The following is a 24,725-nucleotide window of genomic DNA, read 5'->3' as shown; positions in this document are numbered from 1 at the left end:
TTGTGCCTTTTGAAGATGTTTGCCAGTTACTGAGTAATTCAAGCAGACATGGGTTCTGCTTTGCCTAGCATTTGTGAATCAGTGTTCATTAGAGCTGCTGCACTTTCCTCAGTGATAGACTGGATTTAGTTCCAGATTCTGTGTGCCACACTGGGGCACAGCAGGCAGGCTGTGATCTGGAGCATGATCCTGAGACCTTTCCCAACCCCATGCTGCCCTCTGCTAAAGGAAAGAACATCTGTTAGAGCAGCAGATGTAGACAGCTGGCCTGGGAAAAGGGTCCCCTATGTGGAATAGATGGTTGGAAAACTTCCATGAAGATATGCTCCCACCTTGGAGGGGAAAGTCCCCAGCAAAATTGGGTAGGCTGGTGAGAAGCAGAATGATGGGTGTTCACAAACCTTTTGGGTAGCATGTTTAAGAGGAGACGGCATTTTTAGGAGGTTTTCTGATACCAGTTATTCTTCTGTAGAAGAGAGTTATACTGCTGTGTGAAGATAATTGACTTGATATTCAAGGAAGCAGAATGTATGTTTTATATTTTTTTGTTTAAAATTAACAGTGAAGACTTGTTCTTGTCCTCTGGTGTTTTTAAAAAGTGAACATTTTCTAAAAACTGTTTTGCAGTAGCAAAAAGAATGGAGATCTGGTTGATACTTCCTTAAAGAGATGATTTAAGAGATTTGGATAGATTTGGCTCCTCTCTTTTGAACTTAGACTGTAAGTCTTTTGTGCATTTTCTAGAGCTTTAGAGCACAGAGGTTCCTAGTGTTTATCAGTGTTTTTTCAGAACTCTTGCCCTGGAAAATCAGATCACATCTGTTTTGGGTTAAATCAGATGTTGCATCTGAATCGACAGTCACTGGATCACACAGTGTGTCAGATTCCAGGCCAAAATGTGTGCATCTAACTGTACTCAGAAATGGCTCCCAGCGGTGTCCTGGTAGCTTTGCAAATGCTGCCTCTAAGTAAGGCCCACCACTAAATGTGCTTCACATCAGGATAGCAGAACCTTGTCATAAGAATAACCTCAGGATAATGTATGGTCATGTGTTTTGTTTTGTCCTTCAACATACTCTGTTTAATTTAAACTGCAAATTTGCAACTGCTGGAAACTTGAGACAGACAGGTTGCATTGGTATACTTTTACTTTCTTTACAACTGTTTTCTGGTGTTTCAGTCCACGGTAAGTCACAGCTGTCTTCCAAGGAGAAATGAGGTTGTTGGAGACAGGATCTTCCTGTATCCATAAAACATGGCTTTGATTCTGATTTTTCTTTGCTTTGCAAGCCTTATGATAATTTTCAGGTGTTTTTTTTTCATATAGTTATGCTTGGAGTTCTCCCAGATACCTGTTAGTGTTATGAGACTGTTAAGACTGGAACTTTATTCCATTATTTTTTAGTAAAGAGGGCATTTAACAAGCATAATAATTTTTTTTTTTCCTCAGTAAGGTCCACTAGAAGTTTTGCTCATTGCTGATTTCCTTTTGAATACTGTCTACTTCCCTAGAAGAAATGCAATTTAGTGATGGCTTCTTTAATAAAAATCTGAAAAATGGAAGCTGGCTGGCCCCATTTTATAATGTTAGATCTGATTAGGAAGGATGTATGACCTGTGAACCCCCTCATCCATATCAGCCAGAGTTTGTGAAAAAGGAAGCGTTCAGCAGTTCAGTTGGCACTCCTTCAGCTAGTTCCTTGAAGAAGTCCTACCCTTCCAAATGTGAAGGGTATGCTAATGAGCATAGCTGCTTCTAGGAACATCCTGATTTTTTTTTTTATGGAAATGTCTTTAGTAATTAATGCTTTCTACTTAAAAATTGTCAAACCTCCAGCTTCTCTTGAGTTTTTTCTCTGTGCTGAAGGGAAAAAAAAACACCTTTATGGCTAGGACGTAGGACTCAGTTCCTGGCTCTGCAACAGGGATTCTGTCTGAGCAGGAGTAAGACATGGTGTTTCAGCCATAAAACAGGGACAACATACTCTTTATTCTGCCACAGTATCTGATCTTTCCTGCTTGTAAATGCTGTCAGTAACTGTGCACACCTAGAGCAATGGGAGGTTCTTGTTCTTATCACAGTAGTTCTTTTGATACTATAAATAATAATTTATTTATTGTAAATTGTCAGTAAATAAAGATAATGGCAACTCCCTGTTCCTGTGTTACATTTAATCCAGTATAGGTGAGCAATTTGTCATCTCTTGGTTAGATTAAGGATTGATTTTATGGTACTGATTCGTTGCATAATTTCCTCTCTTCCCTTTGAGAAGTGCATTATCCAGTATTTTGTAAAATAACTGATGTCATTGCTCAGTAGTAAATTTATTCAGATGAATTCTTATGTTTTACCTAACAGAACAGTTGATATGGGAAAAAGCATTCTGTTTACATAGGAGTTGCATTTCCTGTGAAATAAGCCTGCAAGTATGTTATTGTAGCCTTATTTTTATGTATTTCTGTATTTGAGTGTTTAACTAGAAGTAAGGAGGTGTTCTTGGAATGATAGTAGAGCTGCTGGTCCCAGTGATCCCTGTTTCACTGTGAAGCTTTGAGTCACTTTGTGAACAGCTGACCATTTTCAGAGTCTTCACAAGAGAAAAATGAGAGCTACAAGAAAAAAGTAGTCTCAGCTCAAAGGAGACAGTGCTGTATTTCTGTACTAAATGTAGCTGGGAAAATATGTGAAGTACTGCCAATTTAAAAATATTTTTGCAACTTAATTTCTAAAATAGAGAGCTTCCATCATAGTCTGTGAGATGGAGCAAATTGGCACTGTAATTAGATTTGCATTCAGGCTCACGTAAGTGTACTGAAGCATTCTTTCTTTAGTGAGAGAGGTCAGTCTTGCCTTTGTTTAAGATCAGCAGAAATATTTCGATTAAAAAATTACCTTCCTTGGTATTATTCTACAAAGGGATATTTTCTCTAGTTTTCCTAAAGGTCTGTTCCTGTCTCTTAGTTTCTTCAAAACTTGTATTAGCGTTGATTTCTCTAGTAGAGCTAATAAACAGAATATTGGTGAATATTGCATCAGTGTTTTTACAGGTTCATAATATAAACTTTTTCTCCAGAGACTAGTGGTTTAACTCGTGTTAAAATGTGACCAGTGGAAGAGAGAACAGTGAAGAAATAAGGGAAAACATAGTAAAACTAAAGTCAGAAAACCATCCTGCTTAACTGGAGTTCTCAGCTGGTTGTATGCTTAGCCCTTGTTATGCTTGGGTTTGATGGGCACTACAGTGGTACTGAGTCTTTAAAAAGGTGGTTTAGAAGTGGCTTTACACTTTTGTGCAAATAAATTGTTCTCTTATGAATGAGGACAGGCTTCAGTTGGGAAGAAAATGACCGATGTTGACATTTGCGTGCACTGGCAGGGTGAGGGAGGATTCATGTCTTGCTGAAACAGACATGAATCAGGAGCCTGACAGCCAAATGCAACATGTTTAGGTTTTGCATTCTTGTTTGTTTTCAGTGTTTTGCTTAAAATTATGCAAAAGACAACTGGCAGGACTCATCATTTTAAACTCCCACACAGGTTGGTGTCCTTCCTTGTTAAAAATACCAGTGAGCTGCTGTGATGCCTCTGCAACATGGATTTTTATGCAGCATGGAGAAGTCTTTTTTTCTTGTTTTCTGGGTGAACACCAGTGTCATCTACTACATGTACTTGAAAGGCCTGTGTTCAGCCTTCGGACAGGAAAAACTGTTACTGAGTCAGGATACTGAAGGTATAAGTAGGTAATAGAGGTTTGAGGAGTGAAAGCATACCTTCAAGATGGGGCAGAAAAATGGTACCAAGAAAGGGATATACAAGGAAGGAGAGAAAACAACTCTTGCAGTGAGAAACAGAACCTCTTAAAGGCTTCTTCAGGACAAGTATCCAGGCTTCAGGGTTTGTACTGCTAAGCTAAATGTAAGACTGGACGATGAACTTGAACTGAGCTTCTGTATGTTCATGCTACTTAATTGTTACTGCACTCCCTGTTCTGCTTTGAACTGCTTTTGTCCAGACAAATCTGCTGTAGAGGAAGTACATCTTGAGGCCAGGGTTTGATCTTCACTCCCTTCTGTTATGCAGGATAGACATCCTCATAGAGCAGGATGTTGCTGTAACCACTCAGAGACAGTGAAGTGTCTTGCAAGAGTTCATGTTCAAAAAAGAGGAAAGGTCAAATCTGGAAAATCTTATGAAAAGGGGTTGTAACAGACTTTTTGTGTGAGTTGAGGTAGATCTGAGTAAAAAATGACACCCACGTTAGAGCTCTGACTAACTAGCAGGGTGGATTTTAGGGTCGTTTAGTAAAAAGGATGGTGCGGTGGTGATTTTAAAGGTGAATGACTCAGTTATGGCCATGATGATTTGCAGTGCTGGCATGTCAGAATAGAATCATAGAATCATTTATGTTGGAAAGGACTCTTAAGATCATCCAGTCCAACCATTAACCTAACACTGCCGAGAAATTTTTCCTAATGTCCAATCTAAATCTGCCCTGGCACAACTAGAGCCACTTCTTCTTGTTCAATCACTTGTTACTTGGGAGAGCCAGACTGACTTCCACCTCGCTGCAGCCTCCTTTCAGGTAGTTGTACAGGTCTCCTCTCCGCCTCCTATTCTCCAGGCTAAACAAGCCCGCTTCCCTCAGACGATTGTCATAAAACTTGTTCTCCAGACCCTTCACCAGCTTTGTTGCCCTTCTTTGGACTCTCTTCAGCTCCTCAATGTCCTTGAAGGGCCCAAAACTGAACACAGTATTCAAGGTGTGTGGCCTTACCAGTGCTGAGCACAAGGGCATGATCACATCCCTACTCCTGTTGACCGCACTATTTCTGATACAAGTCAGGATGCTGTGAGTCTTCTTGGACACCTGTGCACATTCATGTTCAGTCTACTGTAGACCAATACCCCCAGCTCCTTTTCTGCCAGGCAGCTTTCCAGCCACTCTTCCCCAAGACTGATTTTGGGTGGGTTTGTTATGACCCAGGTGGAGTACCCAGCACTTGGCCTTGTTGAACCTCATACATTTGGCCTCGGCCCATTGACCCAGCCTGTCCAGGTCCATCTGCAGAGCCTTTCTACCCTCGGGAAGATCAACACTCCCTCCCAAGTGTCATCTGCAAACTTACTGCAGGTGAAGCCCTTATCCAGATCATTGATAAAGATATTAAACAGCTCTGGCCCCAACACTGAGCCTTGGTGAGCACCACTTGCGACCGGCTGCCAGCTGGGTTTATCTCTGTTTGCCACAACTCTCCGGGCCCAGCCATCCAGCCGGTGTTTTACCCAATGAAGAGTACGCCCATCCAAGCCCTGAGCAGCCAGTTTCTCCAGGAGAATGCTGTCGGAAACTGTGTCAGAGGTTTAAGTGAAGTCTAGGTAGACAACATTCACAGCCTTCCCCTTATCCTCTAAGTGGGTCAGCTTGTCATAGGAGATCAGGTTAGTCAAGCAGGACCTGCCTTTCATAAACCCATGCTGACTGGGTCTGAACACCTGCTTGTCCTGTACGTGTTGTGTGATGGCACTCAAATGATACGCTGCACAACCTTACCTGGCACTGAGGTCAGGCTGACAGACCTGTAGTACCCCAGATCCTCCTTCTAGCTCTTCTTGTAGATGGGAATACATCAATAACAAAATGTATTTTACATTTGCTATATATACACACTGTAAGAGTAGTTCTGAGTTTTTGCTAGTGGGAATGGATACTCATGTTTGAAATATAAGAAGAGGAATGCCACTTGTATTCATGATTGCCTCTATTTTCTTAGCATATTTGAGCATAACATTTTGGCCCAAGTCATAACAAAGTTAATGTGATGATAAAAAGTTGAAGACTGTTTAACAGTAGGTGCTATAAATGCTAGGAACATGGTTGAATTTTTTTTTTAGTCACCCAATGTAGTTTTACTGATACTTTTATCACAGTTTCTTTCATAATTTTTAATTTCTAATATTTAAAACCTGTAGGTTTTTATTTATAACACACTGCTGTGATATCTTCTAAATTATTGGGTTGCAGATCTTAGTTTATTATTAAAAATGTTAAATAAAGATGCAGCTCCAACACCATATTTTTGTGTCAGACTGCAGAAATTCCGTATCCCTAAATTAGTAAAACATACAGAGATAAGATAATGATAGGAATTATGCACTGAAATTTAGTGAAATGACTACTAATCTACATTCTTTGGCAGGTGAAATACCTTAGCTATACAGCTGTTACTTTGTCTTTCAACTCCTCCTGGAATTATTTGCATTAGCTGACTTAGTTTTAAGTTGGAGTGGTGTGGCTGGCTGTGCATGAAACTAATTTGTCATACGGTGTTTTTGGTGTGTTTCAGGGGAAGGTTCACCTTGAGCTGAGACTGAGTGAAGTCATAACAGACACTGGAGTCGTCTGCCATAAGCTTGCAACACGGTAGGATTTGAAATGTAACTGCAGAGTTTCAAGAAACACACAAATTGTGTGCAGTGGTGTGCAGTGTTTCATTTAAAAAATTTTGGAAGAATCAAAACATTGATTGCACATTGAATGTTCTTAATCAGTGATATCCTTAGGAATTTATAAAGTGTGATATTTTTTCATTTTGTCTTCTTTTCTCCACATAATCTGCATAATTTTCTTCCTTATAGTCTTAAATGTTAATAAAGCACTTAGCCAATTTAGTCATTGCATAAATATTAAAAGACATAAAAGCATAATATTAATGTCCTTCTGATTTGCATTAAGGACCTTACCAGCTAAACAAATTTCTAGCACAACTTGTGTGGTTACAGAGCATTTCAGAGCTGACTTAGCAAACAAAAGTCTGCCATCAGTTATTAACACAGTCTCAGAATCAGCCATCCAGTCTCACTCAAATGAATGGATGTCTAGAGGCTGCAGGACTCGGATGGGAGTTGAGATTTTTTGCCTTCCTCTGGGTAGGAGGTGGGAAGGCCGTTACTCTCTGACCACACCAGAGCCTTTCAGATGGCTCCTTCAGGGCCAGTGGCATAGCTGGTTAACTTCTGTCAAGAAATGGCTTTGTATCCTCTGTCAAAATTGGCCTGCTGGCATCATACACTTGAGCTATTTCACAATTGTGTCAATAGAAAAAATGCTCTGCAAGTGAACCAGCCCTATTTTCAGACCAGTATTTTACATCATTTTGTTACTGCCTTTGCTAAGGCTTTGTTGATAAGCGGTCATGGTAGTTTTTACATCTAGGACCTATTAACAAATGCAGGTGAGCCATGTGGTTGACCTCCATCCTCCTAGGCACGCTGTTGATATGAGGATGTGCTGGGGTCTGTGATCTTGCGTGCCTGTGCATATACCCAGTAGCCAGCCAGGCCCTACCAGAGCTCTGCGAGTAGACATGTTTGAAATCTTTCTCTCTACAGTCCGCTGGGGTGAGGCAGAGTGAATAACAGGGACAGGGTGGTGCAAGTTGCTGTGTAGGCTCTGAGCTCCAGTGAGCTTATTAACCAGGGCACAATGCCACTGGAACACAACTGTATTTCTTTCGGAACAGAAGTTGCTATGTCAGTATGGCTGTGCACCAGCTGGAGGATCCAGCCTTCCTTTAACTACTACTTGAGGACTCTCATTTTGTCATTTTCCATTGTGTCATTTGAATATGACTGAATGATGATGATCACACTCATTCTGAGAAACCAAGGGACTCTACAAACATAGATGAACTTGGAACATCCTTCTCTCACCATAGTCTGTTTTGAATGGCTAGGTGGTATACACCTAAGGTATATATATGCCTTCAGAAGTGTTTGCCTTGCTTTGTTTTGTTCTGAGAGAATGTGCCATGCTGCAGCCATCTTTCTTTTAAAGGTTTTATCTTCATTTAACTAAGACCTGGTAACTTAGATCCCAAGGGATTTTTCAGTGAAACTCCTGAAATGCTAGAAGTAGGTGTCTGAAAGAGTCCTTCCTGAAAAGCTATAATAAGGCAGTGACAGCTTTAACAACATGGCAGCATGCAGCATGTTTGTCTACCTTTTTATTAATTTGACTAGACAGGTTTTAAATCTTTATTCAAATTTTTGCCTGTATGGTCTTGATTTGAAAACTGTTTCATTCACTTTCTACAATGCAGAGAAAATACCTAGAATGGCTTGTGAAGCATGCTGTAACCATGATTTGCAAGGTATTGTTCAGTAAATACAATGTATTAGCTGAAATGTGTAGGAAATTCCTGAGGTTTTAACTGCAGTTCATATTTATTTAAATCCAGGCCTTGGTTCTTAGAAAAAAAACCTTGAAAATCAGAGCCCATGCAAGCTTTTGTCTGCTGAAGCTATCTTTCCTATTGTTGTCTTCTGTAGCTGACTTGGGCACTCTGTCTTTGGTTAGTTTCCATGGCTTTTTGTTATGAGTGGTAGGTGAGAGTAGACTGTAGCAGCTTAGATAAGGCAACAGGGATATAAAAAAAATGTCCGGAGTATGCAGTTCAGCTGGTGCAAGTTTTCATGGCAATGTGTCTTACAAGTGAGAAAGAGAAAGGTACTGATGAAGAAAAAGAGAGGGGAATGGTTACATCAGCAGGGGAAAAAATTACCTTCATGTAACTGCATTTGTACCATCTACTGTTGTGCCTTCTAGTGAGTGGTCTTGAGTTCTAGAAAAAATTGTCTTACTCAGTAGGCTCTGGCTTCTCCCCTCTCCTTCACTCACAAAAGATCTCATGTTGTCTTTCTCCAAATTCTTTGCAGCCACAGCCTTCCTAGCCCTTTACACAGTTTACTGCTGTATGCTGTGGCTACCAACATCTGACCTTACCTTCCATTGGCTATAAAGTGAAGGCCATCTCTTGTTTGCCATTTGCAAGAAATCTGTCTAGTTTTGTGAACCATTTTGAGGTACTAAGGCCATGGCTAGAAGTGGACAAGACTTTCCTATGCTTCCTGCTGCTTCCTGCATCCTAGTAGAAACTGCACTATTCTTTTGCTCTAAGAGGAAGGAAAATGAGCAGCATGGACTAGGGAGGGATGCTGTTTCTACAGACATGCCAGGTTGAAGTGCTTGAACTAAGTCATGAATGGATTGTGTGTACCCAGATTTACCAAATTTACATTTGCCATTTTCATCTGAAAAGCAACGGCCTGTACTTCTTCCTATTTTTTTCTGAGCCACCACTTTCCCTGTGCAGATGTCCTTCCTGCTTCATAACCAAAGTAGTCAGAAAGGAGCCCTAGACCCTTTGTAAACCTTTCCCCACCACCATTAGAAGAGATTCTGTGCAGCACATTTGTGTTTAGCACAGAAAGGTGGTTCCCCAGATGCTTTTAAAGCCTCTGTGCTGGTCCAGACAACTTTCTCTCATCTCGCAGGGCAACGCAGGCTAAGATCAGCAGATGCCTGCATTCTTATTTAATAAACAGGGGGGCTCCTGCTGATAGCTTTGTAGAAATCTGTAGGCTTGCTGTGGTTAAGCTACCAGAGACAACATTTAGAAGCAGTGTTCTGTATTTAGCAGGATGACATCTGACTTCCAGCATGCCTGAAGGAATAGGCCACTGAACTCCTGTTGAAAGTCAGCATGAGCTGGGAGCCTGGCTCCCTAATCTTCCTATGAGAATTCCAGCATGTGTATGTAATTAGTCACATTTAAATGTCTGTATTTATTCAGTGTCCCCAGCTGCTCCTTCAAGTGTTGTTTTATGTCTTGTCTCTTAAGTTTAAAAAAGCTTGGAAACATCTGCTTTGGGGCTCTCCCCTCCCTGCCCTTCTTTTGTTCTCCCACCCCTGTAAATCTATACAGCTAAGTCATTATGTATGTGGTATAGTAGCTGCTGTTGTCTTTCATATTTTGTAACAGTTTTCCAGTAAGAAAATAATTCTACAGATAAATAGCAATGTGGAGATTTTATTCAATAAATGAAGCATTTGTAGCCCTGGTGTGGAAGATGTGGCAGCTCTGCATTAACTTATGAATTAAACTTAAATGCTGTGCAACTCTCTGGAGAGGTCTACAAGATGCATTCTGACCACGTGGAACAAAGTTAAATGGGCTGTTTGCAAGAGCAAGCAGGAAAGGAAACAATAAGTAGATATGACATTCCCTAAGATAAACACTTCAGGGGCCATTAAGAGAACAGTGTCTGAGCTGTGGGCATTTAAAAGCTTTAAAAACCCTCCTGAAGAGGAAGTGGGAGGTAAGGAGGAAAGCGTTATTTGTCAAGCATGGTTAAAGCAGAAGGTGTGTGCCTAGGGAGTTCTGGGAGTCAGCAATGGTTCCCCAGCCTTCTCTGCCATTTGAATAGAGTACAGAGCATGCACTTGGCAGCATTTGACCTTCCTCTCTGCTTGCTCCCATTATAGATTTGAATTTCTTTGTCCATGAGCTTTGCTAGAAAGTGGCTTGGGCAGCACATTGCTTGCAGGTTGGCAATCATTGCCCTAAATTAGTCTGACATTATGTATAAAGTTCTCTTACACAATGTGATGTTTCTAAGGTTAAGGATGCTCCATTTTGAAAATTTTAGAGGGTCAGTCTGTATGTTTTGCTAGTTACAGCTCCTGAAGGGTAAGGCTGCTTATATCGAGTCTACTCAGAAGGGCTGAGATGATAACCATTGCTTGTGGATCAGCAGTCTACATCCTAATCTAAGAATAAGAAGAAAACATGATTTTGTCTTGTCTGATGAGAGTTTGCTGTTGTCACCTGTGATTGCATTTGGAGACACCTTGAGAAACTGCAGAAGTCCACCTAGTCTTTCCATCATGGAATATATTTAAATCCTTTGGTGTAAAATTAAAACATACAGACATCATCTTCAAGTCATCTGATAATTTTCCTTTCTTAAGTAGTTTGTTTCCTGCTTTTCTTGTTTATGTTGGAGCAGATTTACTTTCCTGTAGATAACTATCTTAATCAGATCCCAGGAATAGGTAAAGAAACTGTCTAAAGTGTTGGATTAAAGAGAGATTTTGGGAATACGTGGCTGCGTTGTACCTTTTATTCTGAAGACTAGATTTTGTTTCCTTTCTGTCATGGCTCTCTCCAAAGTTTTAGATAATGCTTTTCTGTTCTGTGCTGTATATTTTTTTTTTCTGAACACCATTTTAATGCAGAAAACACAAGGATTCATTAGCTTGATGCAGTTTATTTAACCTCTCAGAGTATTCCAGTTTTCTTTAATAGGTGGTGGTGGCGTGTGGAATCTGGTAACTTGTCAGTAGTATAAAGCAGGGTTTGCTCCTCTCCTGTGGGTGGTGTGCCATACTGTATTTCCTTTTCCAAGTTAGAGGTGGTGTTCTGCAAAGGAGTCAATATGAGCCAGGAAGTGCTCCCTCATGGAAGCTGTGTGCTGATGACAGTGGTCACTATATGAGGCACCAGTGCTGGTTCTCAGACTCTTTTATGGTGTGTTGGCTGGGTGCAAGGCTGCAGCTCCTGGTGAATCTGGGAGTAGCCTGAGGCCAGAGGTGACAGTGGGTGCTCTTTCTGTGATGCTACAGCTATCAGCGCTCCTTGCCTATGTTCCAGATGGGTCCCTGAGCCACCCAGCCTCTTGGGTTTGCTGCTTCCAGGTTTGAAGAACATATATTTATGAGTTGCTTTAGAGAAGTTTCTGCTCCATATACAGGATACTGCCATCTTTGAAATTTCCTCAAGGTCAAATGAAGCTTATTTTCCTGCCTGAAATATGTGCTAGGGTGGGGAGGGAAGGAGGTTGGCACAGAAGGTATTGCTGACTATGAACAGATCAGTTTAATGTATGCATCAATCAGGTCACCTCATAGTAGTTTGAGAAATTTCAAGCTGTGTTTGCTGCTGGTGGGGAATGCTGATGAATGTACAAAGTGGTTTCACACCTTCGTTCTCAATAAACTCATACATCCATTAAAATGTGTCACAATCTTGTTTTTCTAGTGAGCATAACATGCATCAAGCTGCACCTTTTCCTGCAGGGTTGCATCTTGGTCATGCTTTTAATTGTGTATGTATTTCATAACAAACTGGTTGGGGAAAATTGTTCAGATTAAATTGCATAGTATCTGATATTTTGGTCATGTTGTGCTGCAATACTGTGGGTTTTGGGGAGTAGGGAGGGGAAGAGAAAAGGAATGGATACGTATATTTGCCCAAGGCTTTAGCATAGTACATTTATTTATTTTTCCCCTCTTCCCAGCTCTGGTAGCATTAAGGTTGCACTGTCTTTCATATAAGTAGTTCTCTCCCCTTTGCTTGTCCATCCCCACTAAAACTTTGACATTTTTGCAGTCTACATGAAGTTTAAATGGCTCACTCTCCATATCTATAAATACCATCTCCTGCTGCCAGGTTTCCCACAAGAAGAAGTTATAGTTTCTCCCTTTTTTTGGTTTTGTATGCAGTGTTCTTCAGTGCGTCTCCCCTGTTCATGAAATTCTTTGTTTACTCAATTCACAAATGAGTATCTTCGTATCTGTAATCCTACTCAAGAGCAGCTTCTTAGATTAGACCCTATGGCAGTAGTCCACCTCCAGCAGAACATCTTTTAAATTGCTTTCCATTCTGAGATTGAGTCGTCATCACATGACTCTGGAATATGTATAAAACTGAATTTGTAATTCAAGGCTGGAATGTAACTCTTCTAAGTCAGTCTGTTTCAACAGTAAGTGCCACTAGTTAAATAACATGAGGGTGCTTCCTGTTTTACACAGAGTAAACATGGTCTAGGATTATAAATGGCAAATTATTCAAGCATAAATCCTCTTGATAAATTATTTTTAACTTCTAAATGTGCTCAAGGTCACAGTGTTAGGGGTGGTTTGGTGGCATTAGAGAGCATTCCTGTAGTATCTGTGTTTGTAAGAGATGAATGGATTTTGAGAACTGTGAATTGTTAATACCTTGGATCTGCTGAAATTACCCCAAACCTCTGCAGATTTTACCTGTAATGATCAGTGATCAGTAGGAGCAGTTCAATTATGTTTGAGGTGGGGCCCTGGGAAAAATTAGTTAGCTGTGCAACATGACCCTTTTGAAAAGGCTTGTTGAAGTACACAGTATTTAGCATAGTGCAAAGGTAAATGTATATGCTGTTTCATGCTCAATGACTGTTGGAATTCTTAGAGATACTGTGGCAGGCACCATCCAAAACAAATGTTGGTAAAGCTTCTCAAAGGAGCAATAGGATAGGACAAAACTTACGTATCACACTTTTCTCTGCAAGTTTCTTATGTATTGCTTTAAGAACAACACCTGCCAAGTTGGTATTTAGAGAGCAGAATAGAGAACTGGGGACATCAGGGTATGATAGGAATACAGGAAGCTGGAGTGTAAAGAGAAGTTGCAGGGCCCCAGGTGTTGAATTTGGTTTTTTTGGCAAGTGAAAGGAGAGCAAAGACACTGTACACAATGCATAGGAAACACCATTAACTCAGTTCTTTACAGAACTATTTGTCGAGAAGAACTTACTGCAAGAAGTCTGACAGTGTATGTGGCAATGATGAGAGAGAATCTCTTTTTCTCTACTCCATCTGGATTAGCTAGAAATCACATTCATGTTTCTGGGTACACTATTGTACTAGGAATACAACTGCTTATGTACTATGACCAAGTTCTTTTCAGAGTCTGCAGTGCTAAAATCAGCAGGTGTCTGCTGTACTGCTTTTACTTGGGTGCTATTTTCTGGTATTTTCAGTAAGAGTTGACCAAAATATTTCATCTGTGTTGCTAATTATGTATTTGTAAGATAAGGGACATCAGAGCATCTCCCTTATGAGGGAAGGCTGAGAGAGCTGGGACTCATTAGCCTGGAGATAAGAAGGTTGAGGGGAGACCTTATTAATGCCTATGAGTATCTAAAGGGTGGGTGCAAGGAGGATGGAGCCAGACTCTTTTCAGTAGTTCCTGGTGACAGGATGAGGGGCAATGGGCACAAGCTGGAACACAGGAAGTTCCACTTAAATATGAGGAAAAACTTCTTTATGGGGAGGGTGACAGAGCCCTGGAACAGGCTGCCCAGGGAGGTCATGGAGTCTCCTTCTCTGGAGATATTCAAAGCCTGCCTGGATGCAGCCCTGAGTAATATGCTCTAGGTGATCCTGCTTTTAAGTAGGGGAGTTAGACTAGACAATCTCTAGAGGTCCCTTCCAACTCTGACAATTCCATGGTTCTGTAACATAGAAAACACTTGCAAGTGGGAAAGATTAAAAGTCTTCTAGTATCCATTTTTAATTTAATAGCAGTTTGAGATCAGTAATTTTCACTGTCCACTCTTTTCCTTCCCACTGTACATGTCAGTTTGCTAGTTCCTTCTTTAATAATTTTTTTCTCTCAAATACAAAGATAAAAGGGAAATGTTTTGAAAGAAAATGCAAGGTATCTTTCTAACAATCACAGAAATTGGCAAGGAGGCTGTGCTTTTAGAGGCAGTAGTGTCTGCAATTGATTTTAACTCGTTTTAAAGTTGACTTGCTTCCAAGCTGATGGTTTTGTAATAAATGTGTACAAACTTCAAACAGAAGTATTCAGCTAGCCACTACACAGCTGTGTTTGAACTGGCTGCACCTTTTAGTTGTTTGACAATCACTGTTGTATTGTCCAGTTTCCTGCCCTGCCCGCCTAAACCTCATGTTGGTAAGAGGTGGCACAGGTTAATGGCCAACTCTTGCTATTTATGTACTGTAGAGTCAGTGACTACAGAGAATCACTGAACTGCCATGTGCAGCCCTTTCTTCCCTGGTGTATCCAGTGGTGCTGTCTTCTTTACACAGCCATTGGGTCTAACAGAATTCAGAGAACTGGAGTATCTTTTGAAATATCTTCTACTCTTTCAAACTTGGTGGAAATCGCCAACTGATAAAAAACAACAACACATCAGTACAAGATCAATAGCCAAATATACACAGAAAGAATTTTCTCATAAGCCTTTATCTTTAGGAGACCAGACAAAAAAGTTACTATGAAGAGTTCATAGAAGAGCTACAGGAAGAACTGAAGACCTGGTAAATATGTATTTCAGTGAGCAAAAGTTTGATTTTTGCAAGAAAAATCTCCAAGTCGTGCAATCACAGTACGCACGATATTCAGAGGAGAGTCCCCCTGATTGTATGATTACTTACTCTAACCACAGTGATACCAAATGGTTGGAAGCTAACAGCTAATCTGGTGGAAACAAGTAAAAAAACCCTTTTGTTTCTTTTTTTTTGTCTGTTTGTTTTTTGAGTCATGATTATCATTAATCACTGAACAGTTTACTGTAAACCATTGTGAGGATATTTTAATCATTATGAGTCCTGTGAGTTAAGCCCCAGTTTCTTTTTAAGAAGCTGCTCTGGAGATGCAGACAACATCACAAACTTGTTGCACAACTTGACTGGCTTTCCTCACTGACTTGAAAGGGGCCAGACAATGTGATCCCAATTATTCCTTTTGGTCCCGAAATGAGGAGATGCTTAATACAATCGTGAACTGTTTGTGTAATAACTGGAATTATGAAGTTGATGTGGTCTGCTAATTACAGCTGGTTATACCAGAATGCCTACCTGACCATGCCCTAATTTGCATCTTTGTTTTCCCTAAGATCTAGAGTGACAAGACACAAACCCCCCCCTATTTTTAAAGAGACCTTGCTTTGCATTGTTTTTCATCTCCAAGGATCTTAGTGCTGCACAAACAACAGCTTAACTACCACTTGGTGAAGCAGAAGCTTTTATGGGGTGGGATATTCTAGGTTTTCACTGAACCTTGGAAATTACTGACCTTTCGGGGTAGAAAGTAGAATGATACAGTGTGCTAGCAGAGACTGTCCGCAATATATGTAATGCTTTGCTCCTGGTTAGGGTACCAGCTTTACTGTTCTGATGCGCTCTCATTGTGCAGGAGGTCTCACCTGGAGCTTTAACCCATCCTACTGGTTGAGATATTTTGTCTTCCATTAACTGTCTGTGCCTTCCTCTCCATGTACCTCCTAGGTATTGCTTTGTGATGACTCAGTAGTAGGCCATCACTCAGAAAAGTCTAAATCGTGTACTGTTCTTTTTTGTAACACTACCCATAAGACAATCTATCTGTACATTTTTAGAGGAGAAAGCATTAGGCAGGATCATGCTAGATGGGTATTTTCCTAATGTCTTAAAAATTGTGGAGTGTCTTAGGAGTCTAGTCCTTTACAGTTGTGGTGTTGCAGAGGATGATGCTTTATTAAGAAGGTTTAACTGGTAAAAGAAGGTTTTGTCTGCAGGACCCACTGTCTTTGGTGCTTCTGCAAAATGGCCCCAAAACATTCTTTCTGCAATTTCTGCATTATATTCACAGTGTGATCCTCTAGGCACAGAACGTTACAGCACATCCCCAGGTGAAATGGTCCGTTTCTCTGCTGAAACTTATAATGGAGAGGCTTTAGCAGGAGTTAAGGGCACCAACAGTCCTAACAGTATGTCAAGAAGGAAGGACAGATATTGATCAATGAAACTGTTACACTAGCTCTGAAAAGCTGCACATATATTGCCTAACACATGAGATGTTTCAGTACCCGCTTCAGAGATTTTAGCATCATCACGTCATGAAGTAAGTGGCCTTGAAGGGCCAGAGGAATAATTTTAGTTTTTTAAATTATTTGATCTCTCCTCCTGCCAAGTCAGGGACACTGAGGAAGGTTTTTCAATTAATTTAATGGGAAAGACTATTACAAAATGTACTTTTTTATGCTTATGATGTTTGTGCTTCTTGGAATGAATAGCTTCGTCCATCTTCATGTAAAAATTTTTTATGGTAAATAAAACATCAGCAAATTTGATCTGTATGTTGCTGTTTGGATAATTAACAAACAATTCACAGTTTTGCTTCCTGCCTTTCACAGGCTGGGTGTTGCTGATGGCTGAATTGGATTGAACATTTCCGTACATTGTTTTTTAATAGCACATAGTTTTTGAGGATATAATGCCTTGATTTTATTATTAAATACCTGATACTGTGTGATTTTTTTTTTTTAACCTACCCTGCTTGATTACTGTAAGCACAGTGAGATATGTTAATATCTTTCCAGTTATGTAAAATGAGACAGCATCAAGTTATTAATATTATTTCTTGAATTCTATTTGGAGAACATTTTAGTGTTAATTGTGACACAATTTGTATAACCTTAGCCCATTTCTCATATCAAAATGAATTCAGTGCATCAGCATTACTTTGGGACTGATTTGGCAACTTAATTGCCATAAGGTTTCAGTAGTGGTGATGAAACAGCTTAATTTGAATTCCTTAATGAAAGTATTGCATGTGTAGGAAAGATCACTGCTCTTTCATAATAAGTATTGTTAATAAAATTTGCAGATCATCTGATTATTCCCATAAATGTACTCAAAAGTTGTTCCAAGTTGTTTCAAGTTGGTTTTCTAAAGCATTTAAAGTACCACCTACTTCAGGTGTGCCAAGACATGCCCAGTAGAGAAGGTTGTAGCCTCCATGTAGTATTTTGAAGACACTTTTGATTGTTTTCGAGGTCCACAAATAATTACTTGTCTTATTTTTAAGCTATGACCTTTTTTCTTTTTTTAGGGGGGATTTTTTTTTTATTATTTAGAAGGGAGTATTTCCTACTATACTACATGTAATTAAATATGTGATATGAGAATCTATGTCAAAGAGTCCTCAAGGATTTATTTAGTACAGAATCATCATACTCAGACTGGGTAGGGATGAGGAGGTGGCTGGGTTTTCATCCTGTTGGTGCCATGGCTCTTGTTAAACCATCTTATTCTCTTGTCTTCCTCCATGTGTGCACCACCCACCACCTGAAAGTAGTTGAGAGTTGATCCAGACTCTCAGCTGATGCATTCCTTTGGCCCAAGAGTTCTGGGTTATTATACTCTGTGATTCAAGTATCTTGTGGCATGAGCTTAGATGCTTTCCTCCAATCTGCTGTACTTGATGCTCTTCTGGTTGTTACAGATGTCTATCTGTTCACGTTGCTTGCTAGCATGTCTGAATTCTTATTTAAAATATTATTATCTATGGCCAAGCTGGGACAGTTGTTTGACTTGATTAGCACTTCAGAGGAAACTCTTACTCACTGATTAGGTAGGAAACACCTAGGTAAGTTAAGGACTGTTTTGTGTGTTGTTTCTTATAGTTGAATACCACCCCCAGGGAGCCTTATTTCTTTTTCTCTGTTACAAGTTCTTTAAAGCTTCTGGTTTTAGTCTCTTCCTCTCTTATTTATCTTTTTTGACAGATCCCTGCCAGTAGGCTCAAAAGCTTTTTCTTTGGGTGATTTCCTGGTAGCTTTTGCCCTGCCAAGTATCACATACTCTGTGTTTGGGATGTATTTCAGTCATTCCAAAACTAACTTCTTCGTTTTGTCTTTCTTCTTGTGTCACATGGTTATCAATCTGTCTAATAGTTGTAGATGCTTGTGGCCCTCACTGGCTGGTGGACTGGAGAAATTGGGATGTGCTCATGCAGCTCATTTTGTTTCTTTATGTGCTCATAGATGTATACAGTGACATTGCAGGCACGGCCTGAAATTTTGGAGGTATTTTGCTGTGTGCAGGAAACTCCTTCCTGGAAGCAGGTTAAACTTGAACAGGCCTGAAGTCACAGGTAGTTGCAGTTTGATTTCTGTAAACCCTGTATATCCCATATAGCACACACTGTGTCTTCTTGAGACCAACCTATGTTTCCAATCACAGAAAAAACAACACGAGAAATCTTTGTGTCACTTGCTGGCTTCATTATGTAGCCATAACAGCCTTTCTGTGTCTGTCTCCCATGCTGTCTTTGGTCTTCTTTCTTCCCTTGTCTGCCCGTACAGACAGTATCTCATTGTTTCAATTTAATATTGCCTGAGGCCACAGTCAGCTCAGCTAAAGCTGTTGTCTAGGCTCTAATCATTTGCTTCATATTGTACTTGTCATTTTGTGCTTTGCTCCTCTTACATTCCTCACCATGCTGCTTTAACACAAATGCTTCTGCAACTGCCTTGATACGTTGACCCATTCTTGGCTTCCTGCCATACTACCTCAAATGAAAATTTTTCCATTTTTCCCTTCTTAGGACAGGTTGGATTTGGCTTTGAGTAACCTTGTCTAGTGGGAGATGTCCCTGATGATGCAGGGAGGTTGGAACTAGATGATCTTCAGCGTCCCTTCCATCCCAAACCATTCTGTGATTCATTCTATGATTCTTTTGTGTTGCTATTTCCTTATAACTTTTACATACTTCTTGCTTTGTTGCAACTTGTATTTGAGTCTTCTGTCTCCTCTGAAAATCAACATGTGCCAGAAATAATGCTGTCTTCTTACTTACCCTTTCTCTTTGCTCTCTTGTCATTCAGCTATTGCTCCTTGTTAGTAACTGGGGTTTCAAGTCTGAGATCAAGGCAGGAGGAAATGATGATGATGTCAGTGTTGGTAATAGTCACTGAATCAACGCAGGTCAAAATTTCAGCAAGCTTGTGTTTTTGTTCATGGCCTCAGGGTGCTGTCACAGGAGATAACGTAACCATTTCTTATATTAACCTAACTAAAAACTTTTCTGAAGTGGCTTTTAGTAAGCTTGCAACTCTTCTGTAGTCAACTCATAAACTAGCTTAACTGCCACTGGATTAACTCCTTGTCCTGTGACAACAGGATGTCTGACACCCATTTTTTACCCTTTTTTTAGTACAGAGTACAGATGGTACTCTCTAAATGTGTGATTTTAAAAGTCTTTCTAGAGCTGATATTGGGAAGTAAACTGGATGTTTTGAATTGTAGCATGAAGAACAGCTCCCACATTAATAGCAGAAAAAATTCCATGTAATTTTTAAACTATTAAGAAGTGTTTAAGTGTCTACTGACATGAGAAAGTTTTGCAGTTTATTTGAATTCATAGAAGTTTTAGGGATGTGTATGTATTAGCAGTATTTCTTCTTTATATTCAATGAAACAGGCTTTTGCATCGTCCATAGTTTTACTGTAATATTTCTCCTGTTATTTAGTTTAGTTTGGGGACACAGGGGTTGTTCTCATTAGCTTGTTTGCTTTCTGTATATTGGTTGGCTTTACATTTGTTCCTGTTTTGCTATAAAACATCTTCAGTAAATACCTGGGAAAGAGGTTGTTGCTTAAATCCAAACATTAATGGTGAGTTCCTCTTCTCTGTCCAAGGGAAATCACCATTAACAGCCTTGTTTTAACAAGAACTATGTGTGTGTTACAGAAATGTTGCATCTACAGAGCTTTACAGTTAAGACCAAAAGCTGACAACACCAAGCTGTGTGGTGTGACTGACATGCTGGAGGGAAGGGATGCCATCCAGAGGGAACTTGAGAGGTGGGGCCATGCCAACCTCATGAAGTTCAACAAGACCAAATTTAAGGTCCTGTGCCTGGGTTGGGGCACCCCCAAGCACAAATACAGGTTGGGCAGAGAATGAATGGAGAACAACCTTGAGGAGAAGGACTTGGTGGTGTTGATTGGTGAAAAGCTCAACATGAGTGGACAATGACCACTTGCAGCCCAGAAAGTCAACCATGTCCTGGGCTCCATCAAAAGAAGTGTGACCAGCAGGTCAAGGGAGGTGATCCTGCCCCTGTACTCTGCAATCATGAGACCCCACCTGGAATACTGTTTCCAGTTCTGGACCCCTCAACACAGGAAGGACATAGAACTCTTGGAGGAAGTCCAGAGGAGGGCCACGAAGATGATCTGAGGGCTGGAGCAACTCTCCTATGAAGACAGCCTGAGACAGTTGGGGCTGTTCAGCCTGGAGAGGAGAAGGCTCTGAGGAGACCTTATAGCGCCTTCCAGTACCTGAAGGAGGCCCACAGGAAGCTAGGGAGAGACTTTGTACCAGGGTGTGTAGTGATAGGATGAGGGGTAATGGTTTTAAACTGGAAGAGGGGATATTTAGGTTGGACATTAGGAATAAATTCTTTAGTGTGAGGGTGGTGAGACACTGGCACAGGCTGCCCAGGGAGGTTGTGGATGCCCCCTCCCAGGAGGCGCTCAAGGGCAGGTTAGATGGGGCTTGGAGCAACCTGGTCTAGTGATGGAAGGTGTCCCTGCCCTCAGCAAATGATCTTCAAGGTCCTTCCCAACCCAAACCATTCTATGATTCTAATCAGGGTGCTGCATGAGGCTGCAAAAACTGTTGTAGGTCAGTCAGGAAGGGATCTGTGTTCTTCAAGATCTTGACCAACATTTTAGAGAAGCAAACAGGAATTAAGGCATTAAGGAAATAATTACCTTTGCATCTGTGGTTATTATTATGGTTGGACCTACTATTGCTAGGATCACCTGCTGCGAAAGCAAAAATCACTAAGTAACTTTGTCTGGAATGCTCTATGCTCTGGATAATATGAGTTAAAGAACGTGTTTAAATGTTTTGCTGGACTGCAACTATTCTGAACTCATCCAGGAATGGGGAAGAAAAGGCAGTATTTAAGTGGGATTGCAGCTGTAATCTCAGAGTTTCAAGGTTTCAGTTTCGGCGTGGAGGCTTTGGAGGATATTTTAAAGAGAAAAATTAAAATAGTTCCCTGCACAGCCTGTAGCTCTGATCTGCATAAGCTCTATGCAGTTTGCAGAAGGTGAAATGGAGGCAGGTTTGAGTGTATAACGTACCTTCTTTCAGAGCCAATGCATCAGCTGCTGTAAGGCCTTTATTTTAAGGAAGTACACACTGCATGAAGTGCTGGTCCCAGGTAAAGTAGTCCCATTTGTTTGAATGGAGCAGGATTTAATCTATTGTGACACATATTTGTGGCAAAGTGAGTTGTCACATGAAGAGGGGAAATGTAGCCCCAGTTAAGTATTAATGGTCTCGGAGGTTAAGAGGATGGCAAGGGTTTTCTTGTTTGTAAGCCAGAACATGTTTGTTTTGGGGAAAAAAACCCTAACAACAAAAACCCCAAGAAAACAAACAAAAAAACCCCACAAATAAACAAAAGCAAACAATCAGAAACCCCCTCCAAAACACAAAAGAAGGATGACATAATCCAAAGTACCACTGGAGTTCCTAAAGGAGGGTGGTTTTCCCATGAGGGAAGAAGTAAGTGGTGGAAGGACAGATTGGAGTGCAGCAGTGTGGCTGGATAAAGATTCTGGTTTCAGGTTTTCTGGAGAGGTGAAAAAATGTATTGGGGAAATGGCTTGAAAAATCATTATGATAAAACAAGCATTGATGCATTTTGTTCAGTATCACTGTAAATACTTGGACATTGTTCCATCCTTTCCTTTTCCCAATTCATTCTACCAGGCATGGTCAGTGGTCCCCAAACACTACACAGTGCTGTAACATTTTGTGTCTTGAGTAGGACAGAAGATAAAGGTGAATCAGGGCACATCTCTAAGCAATTTCCAGTGTGTTAGAACTACTTCCAGAGGAAGCTAGTCTGTTCCCAGTACAAAAAGTATGCAAGTGAGAGGAAAAGTAGGGAATTTTGTTTTGGTAAAACTTTTCCATAACTCAAAGAATGTAAGTACTTTTGAATTTTTTTTTGCTAGAGTTCACTTACTGGGAGTGGGCAGGATCCTTTGGCTTCAAATACTCATCCAGAGAACAAGGGCTTGACTCAGTACATGGATGCAGTATTGGTAGCCTCTTTATTCCCTGGGGACAGGGGCAAGGCAGAGTTAGAGTATGGATTGGTAAAGAAATTTTGAGGAGGTTGGGATTTAATTATTTTAACATTTGTGATGATGGAGGCACAGTGTTACTTAAAACCAGGATTTTGCAAATTTAGAAAATCTTTGGCTTATTCCAGAAGTGGACCCCTTGGTCAGCCTCTTGGCAAAAAAGCCATGATGCAAGGCTGCACTGAAAGAAAAGGGCATTCAAGAATGAACTGAATGAGGCAAGGAAAAGAGAAGTGCTGCTTCTTTACTATCAGATTAAACAGAAGGACTGGACTACTTTATTGTGAAGTTAAAGATCAATAGGCTGGTTTACGTGCCCTGAGAAGCCCATTCACAAAGGGCTACTGAGACTATTCAGAGGTGCTCCATTACTCCAGGAAGACAAAGTACTCATGGTAGTGTCTATGTTACAAGATGATACTGTAGGCAGTAGAGGGGAGGGGGGAAGAGAAAACAAGAAAGTCACACACCCAGTGCTGGTGAATGTACTTTACCAAACAAGTACTTAGTATAAGCCAAAGATGCATTGTTTTGATGGCAGCTCTGACAAATCTGCCACAAGTTTGCTTTTAAGTTGATACTCCCTGTCTGGTCAGGCTTACCACACAAAGTACTGAATGTTCAAGTAATAATTAGATCACTAGAGCAAGCAAGGAGGAGGAAGTCTCTTGCCTTTGAAATGACGCAGAGAAGAACATGAAAATGGTCAAAAAATACACATATGAGATGGAACAAAGCCTCAAAATTAGGTAGTGAAAGAGAGGTGGAACAAGTGGAAACTGGAAATAAAGTTTAATAAGGCACATCAGTAAACTTGCTAAGTGTTAAGATTAATCTGAGGAACATGCTATGTATGTGAAAGCAAATAAAATAGTCTGATTATGTACAGTGAAAGAAAAGAGATGTGTTTATTTTCTGTTGAAGAACCACAGTGTGAAAACAGTCTGATTGGAGAAAAGAGAATGGGAGCAGTGTGTTGTTCCCTACCCTAAGTTGAACCTGGGGGCAAAATCTGAGCCTGACTAGGTTTGAAGTGATTTAGTCTGGAAAGAACAATAAATGTGGATACATGTTTTAGGAACAGCTGTCTTCCTTCTGGTTCCTTTTTATGTGTCTGTTTTTGCATTGATTGTCCGTTCTGGTTCAGAAGGATGCTGATGACACACATGCATCCTGAACTAATCAGTCTATAATTTTTAAATAAGTTCTGTGATTCCAGGGAAGGGGTGTGGAACGCCCACAGGCTTGGATCATCCTGATGTTACTTGCCTGTGGATCCTGGTTTGAGTATGATTGTGTAGGAGCTGTCTCAGAGAATACAGCCTACAGGTCTTGGTTGGCAACCAAGAGGCAGAGGGGATTTCTGTACTGTCAGATGTGAGTCTTCATTGAAAAATCTTTTATTTTTTTCAAAACCTTCCCCCCCTGCCTCCCTTTCAACTTCTCTAATCATGTAATTTAAAGGCAAGAGGGGTAGGCTCATGGTGTGTTTGGGTTTAAGGTTTTATTTTACCCTCTGGGAATTTTCCATAGCTTATTTACTCTTCTGAAGGTTTGGTCATGAACCACATTGAAAACTGAAATGTCTTGTTCCTTGAAACCTGTTAATTTATGAACCACAAACAAAATATAGTGAAGCAGCTGCATTGAGAGTTTTCCTGTATGACCCAGCACTAACCTTAGCCCAGCCCAGCCATGCTAGCTGAGAGGGATGGCTCACCCTGCCCCAGCTGGGCTTGAGACAGCTAATGATCAGAGACTACCAGTTGGGCTGAAAAAATTCTAGCAGCCACCAGGCATTTTTCCTCTGGGGCCCGATGTGTTGGCTTGTAATTCTTGAATAATCTTGATTGCCTAGGCTTTTTTTTTTTTTAATTATCCTAGTACACGTATGTTAAATTAATTCTGCAGATTATTAGATTATTGGAGCAAAGGCATTTTATTTTTACTGGCTTTATTCACTACTCTCCCTCCTTTCCCCCCCAGATTATACCTTTATTATAATTATTTTTGTATGTTTTTTCAGGTAATCCAGATATGAACTGTAAGTCTGAATAATGTGATACCCAAGTAGTAGAATTGAGGCACCACTAAATGTGTCATTTTATCATATGTCTAAGTAGCTGTCTTTTTGTTCTAGCTCTTTTCCTGCTTGCCAATTAAAGC

At 40.4% G+C, this 24,725-nt stretch overlaps 1 protein-coding gene across 3 annotated transcripts in view; it reads left to right on the top strand.

The window, feature by feature from the left end:
- The window catches only part of RASA3 (RAS p21 protein activator 3), a 140,904-nt gene that overhangs the window by 78,216 nt on the left and 37,963 nt on the right, over positions 1 to 24,725 (top strand). For all 3 annotated transcript variants that reach the window (XM_051631667.1, XM_051631652.1, XM_051631659.1), the window contains exon 5: positions 6,346 to 6,422. In XM_051631667.1, the coding sequence (XP_051487627.1) occupies positions 6,346 to 6,422 (77 nt within the window). The remainder of the gene's footprint in view (positions 1 to 6,345; positions 6,423 to 24,725) is intronic.

Source organism: Apus apus, chromosome 1, assembly GCF_020740795.1.
Source record: "Apus apus isolate bApuApu2 chromosome 1, bApuApu2.pri.cur, whole genome shotgun sequence".
Classification (NCBI taxonomy): domain Eukaryota; kingdom Metazoa; phylum Chordata; class Aves; order Apodiformes; family Apodidae; genus Apus; species Apus apus.
Note: the sequence above shows the minus strand (reverse complement) of the source record. Positions and strands in the feature narration are given on the sequence as shown.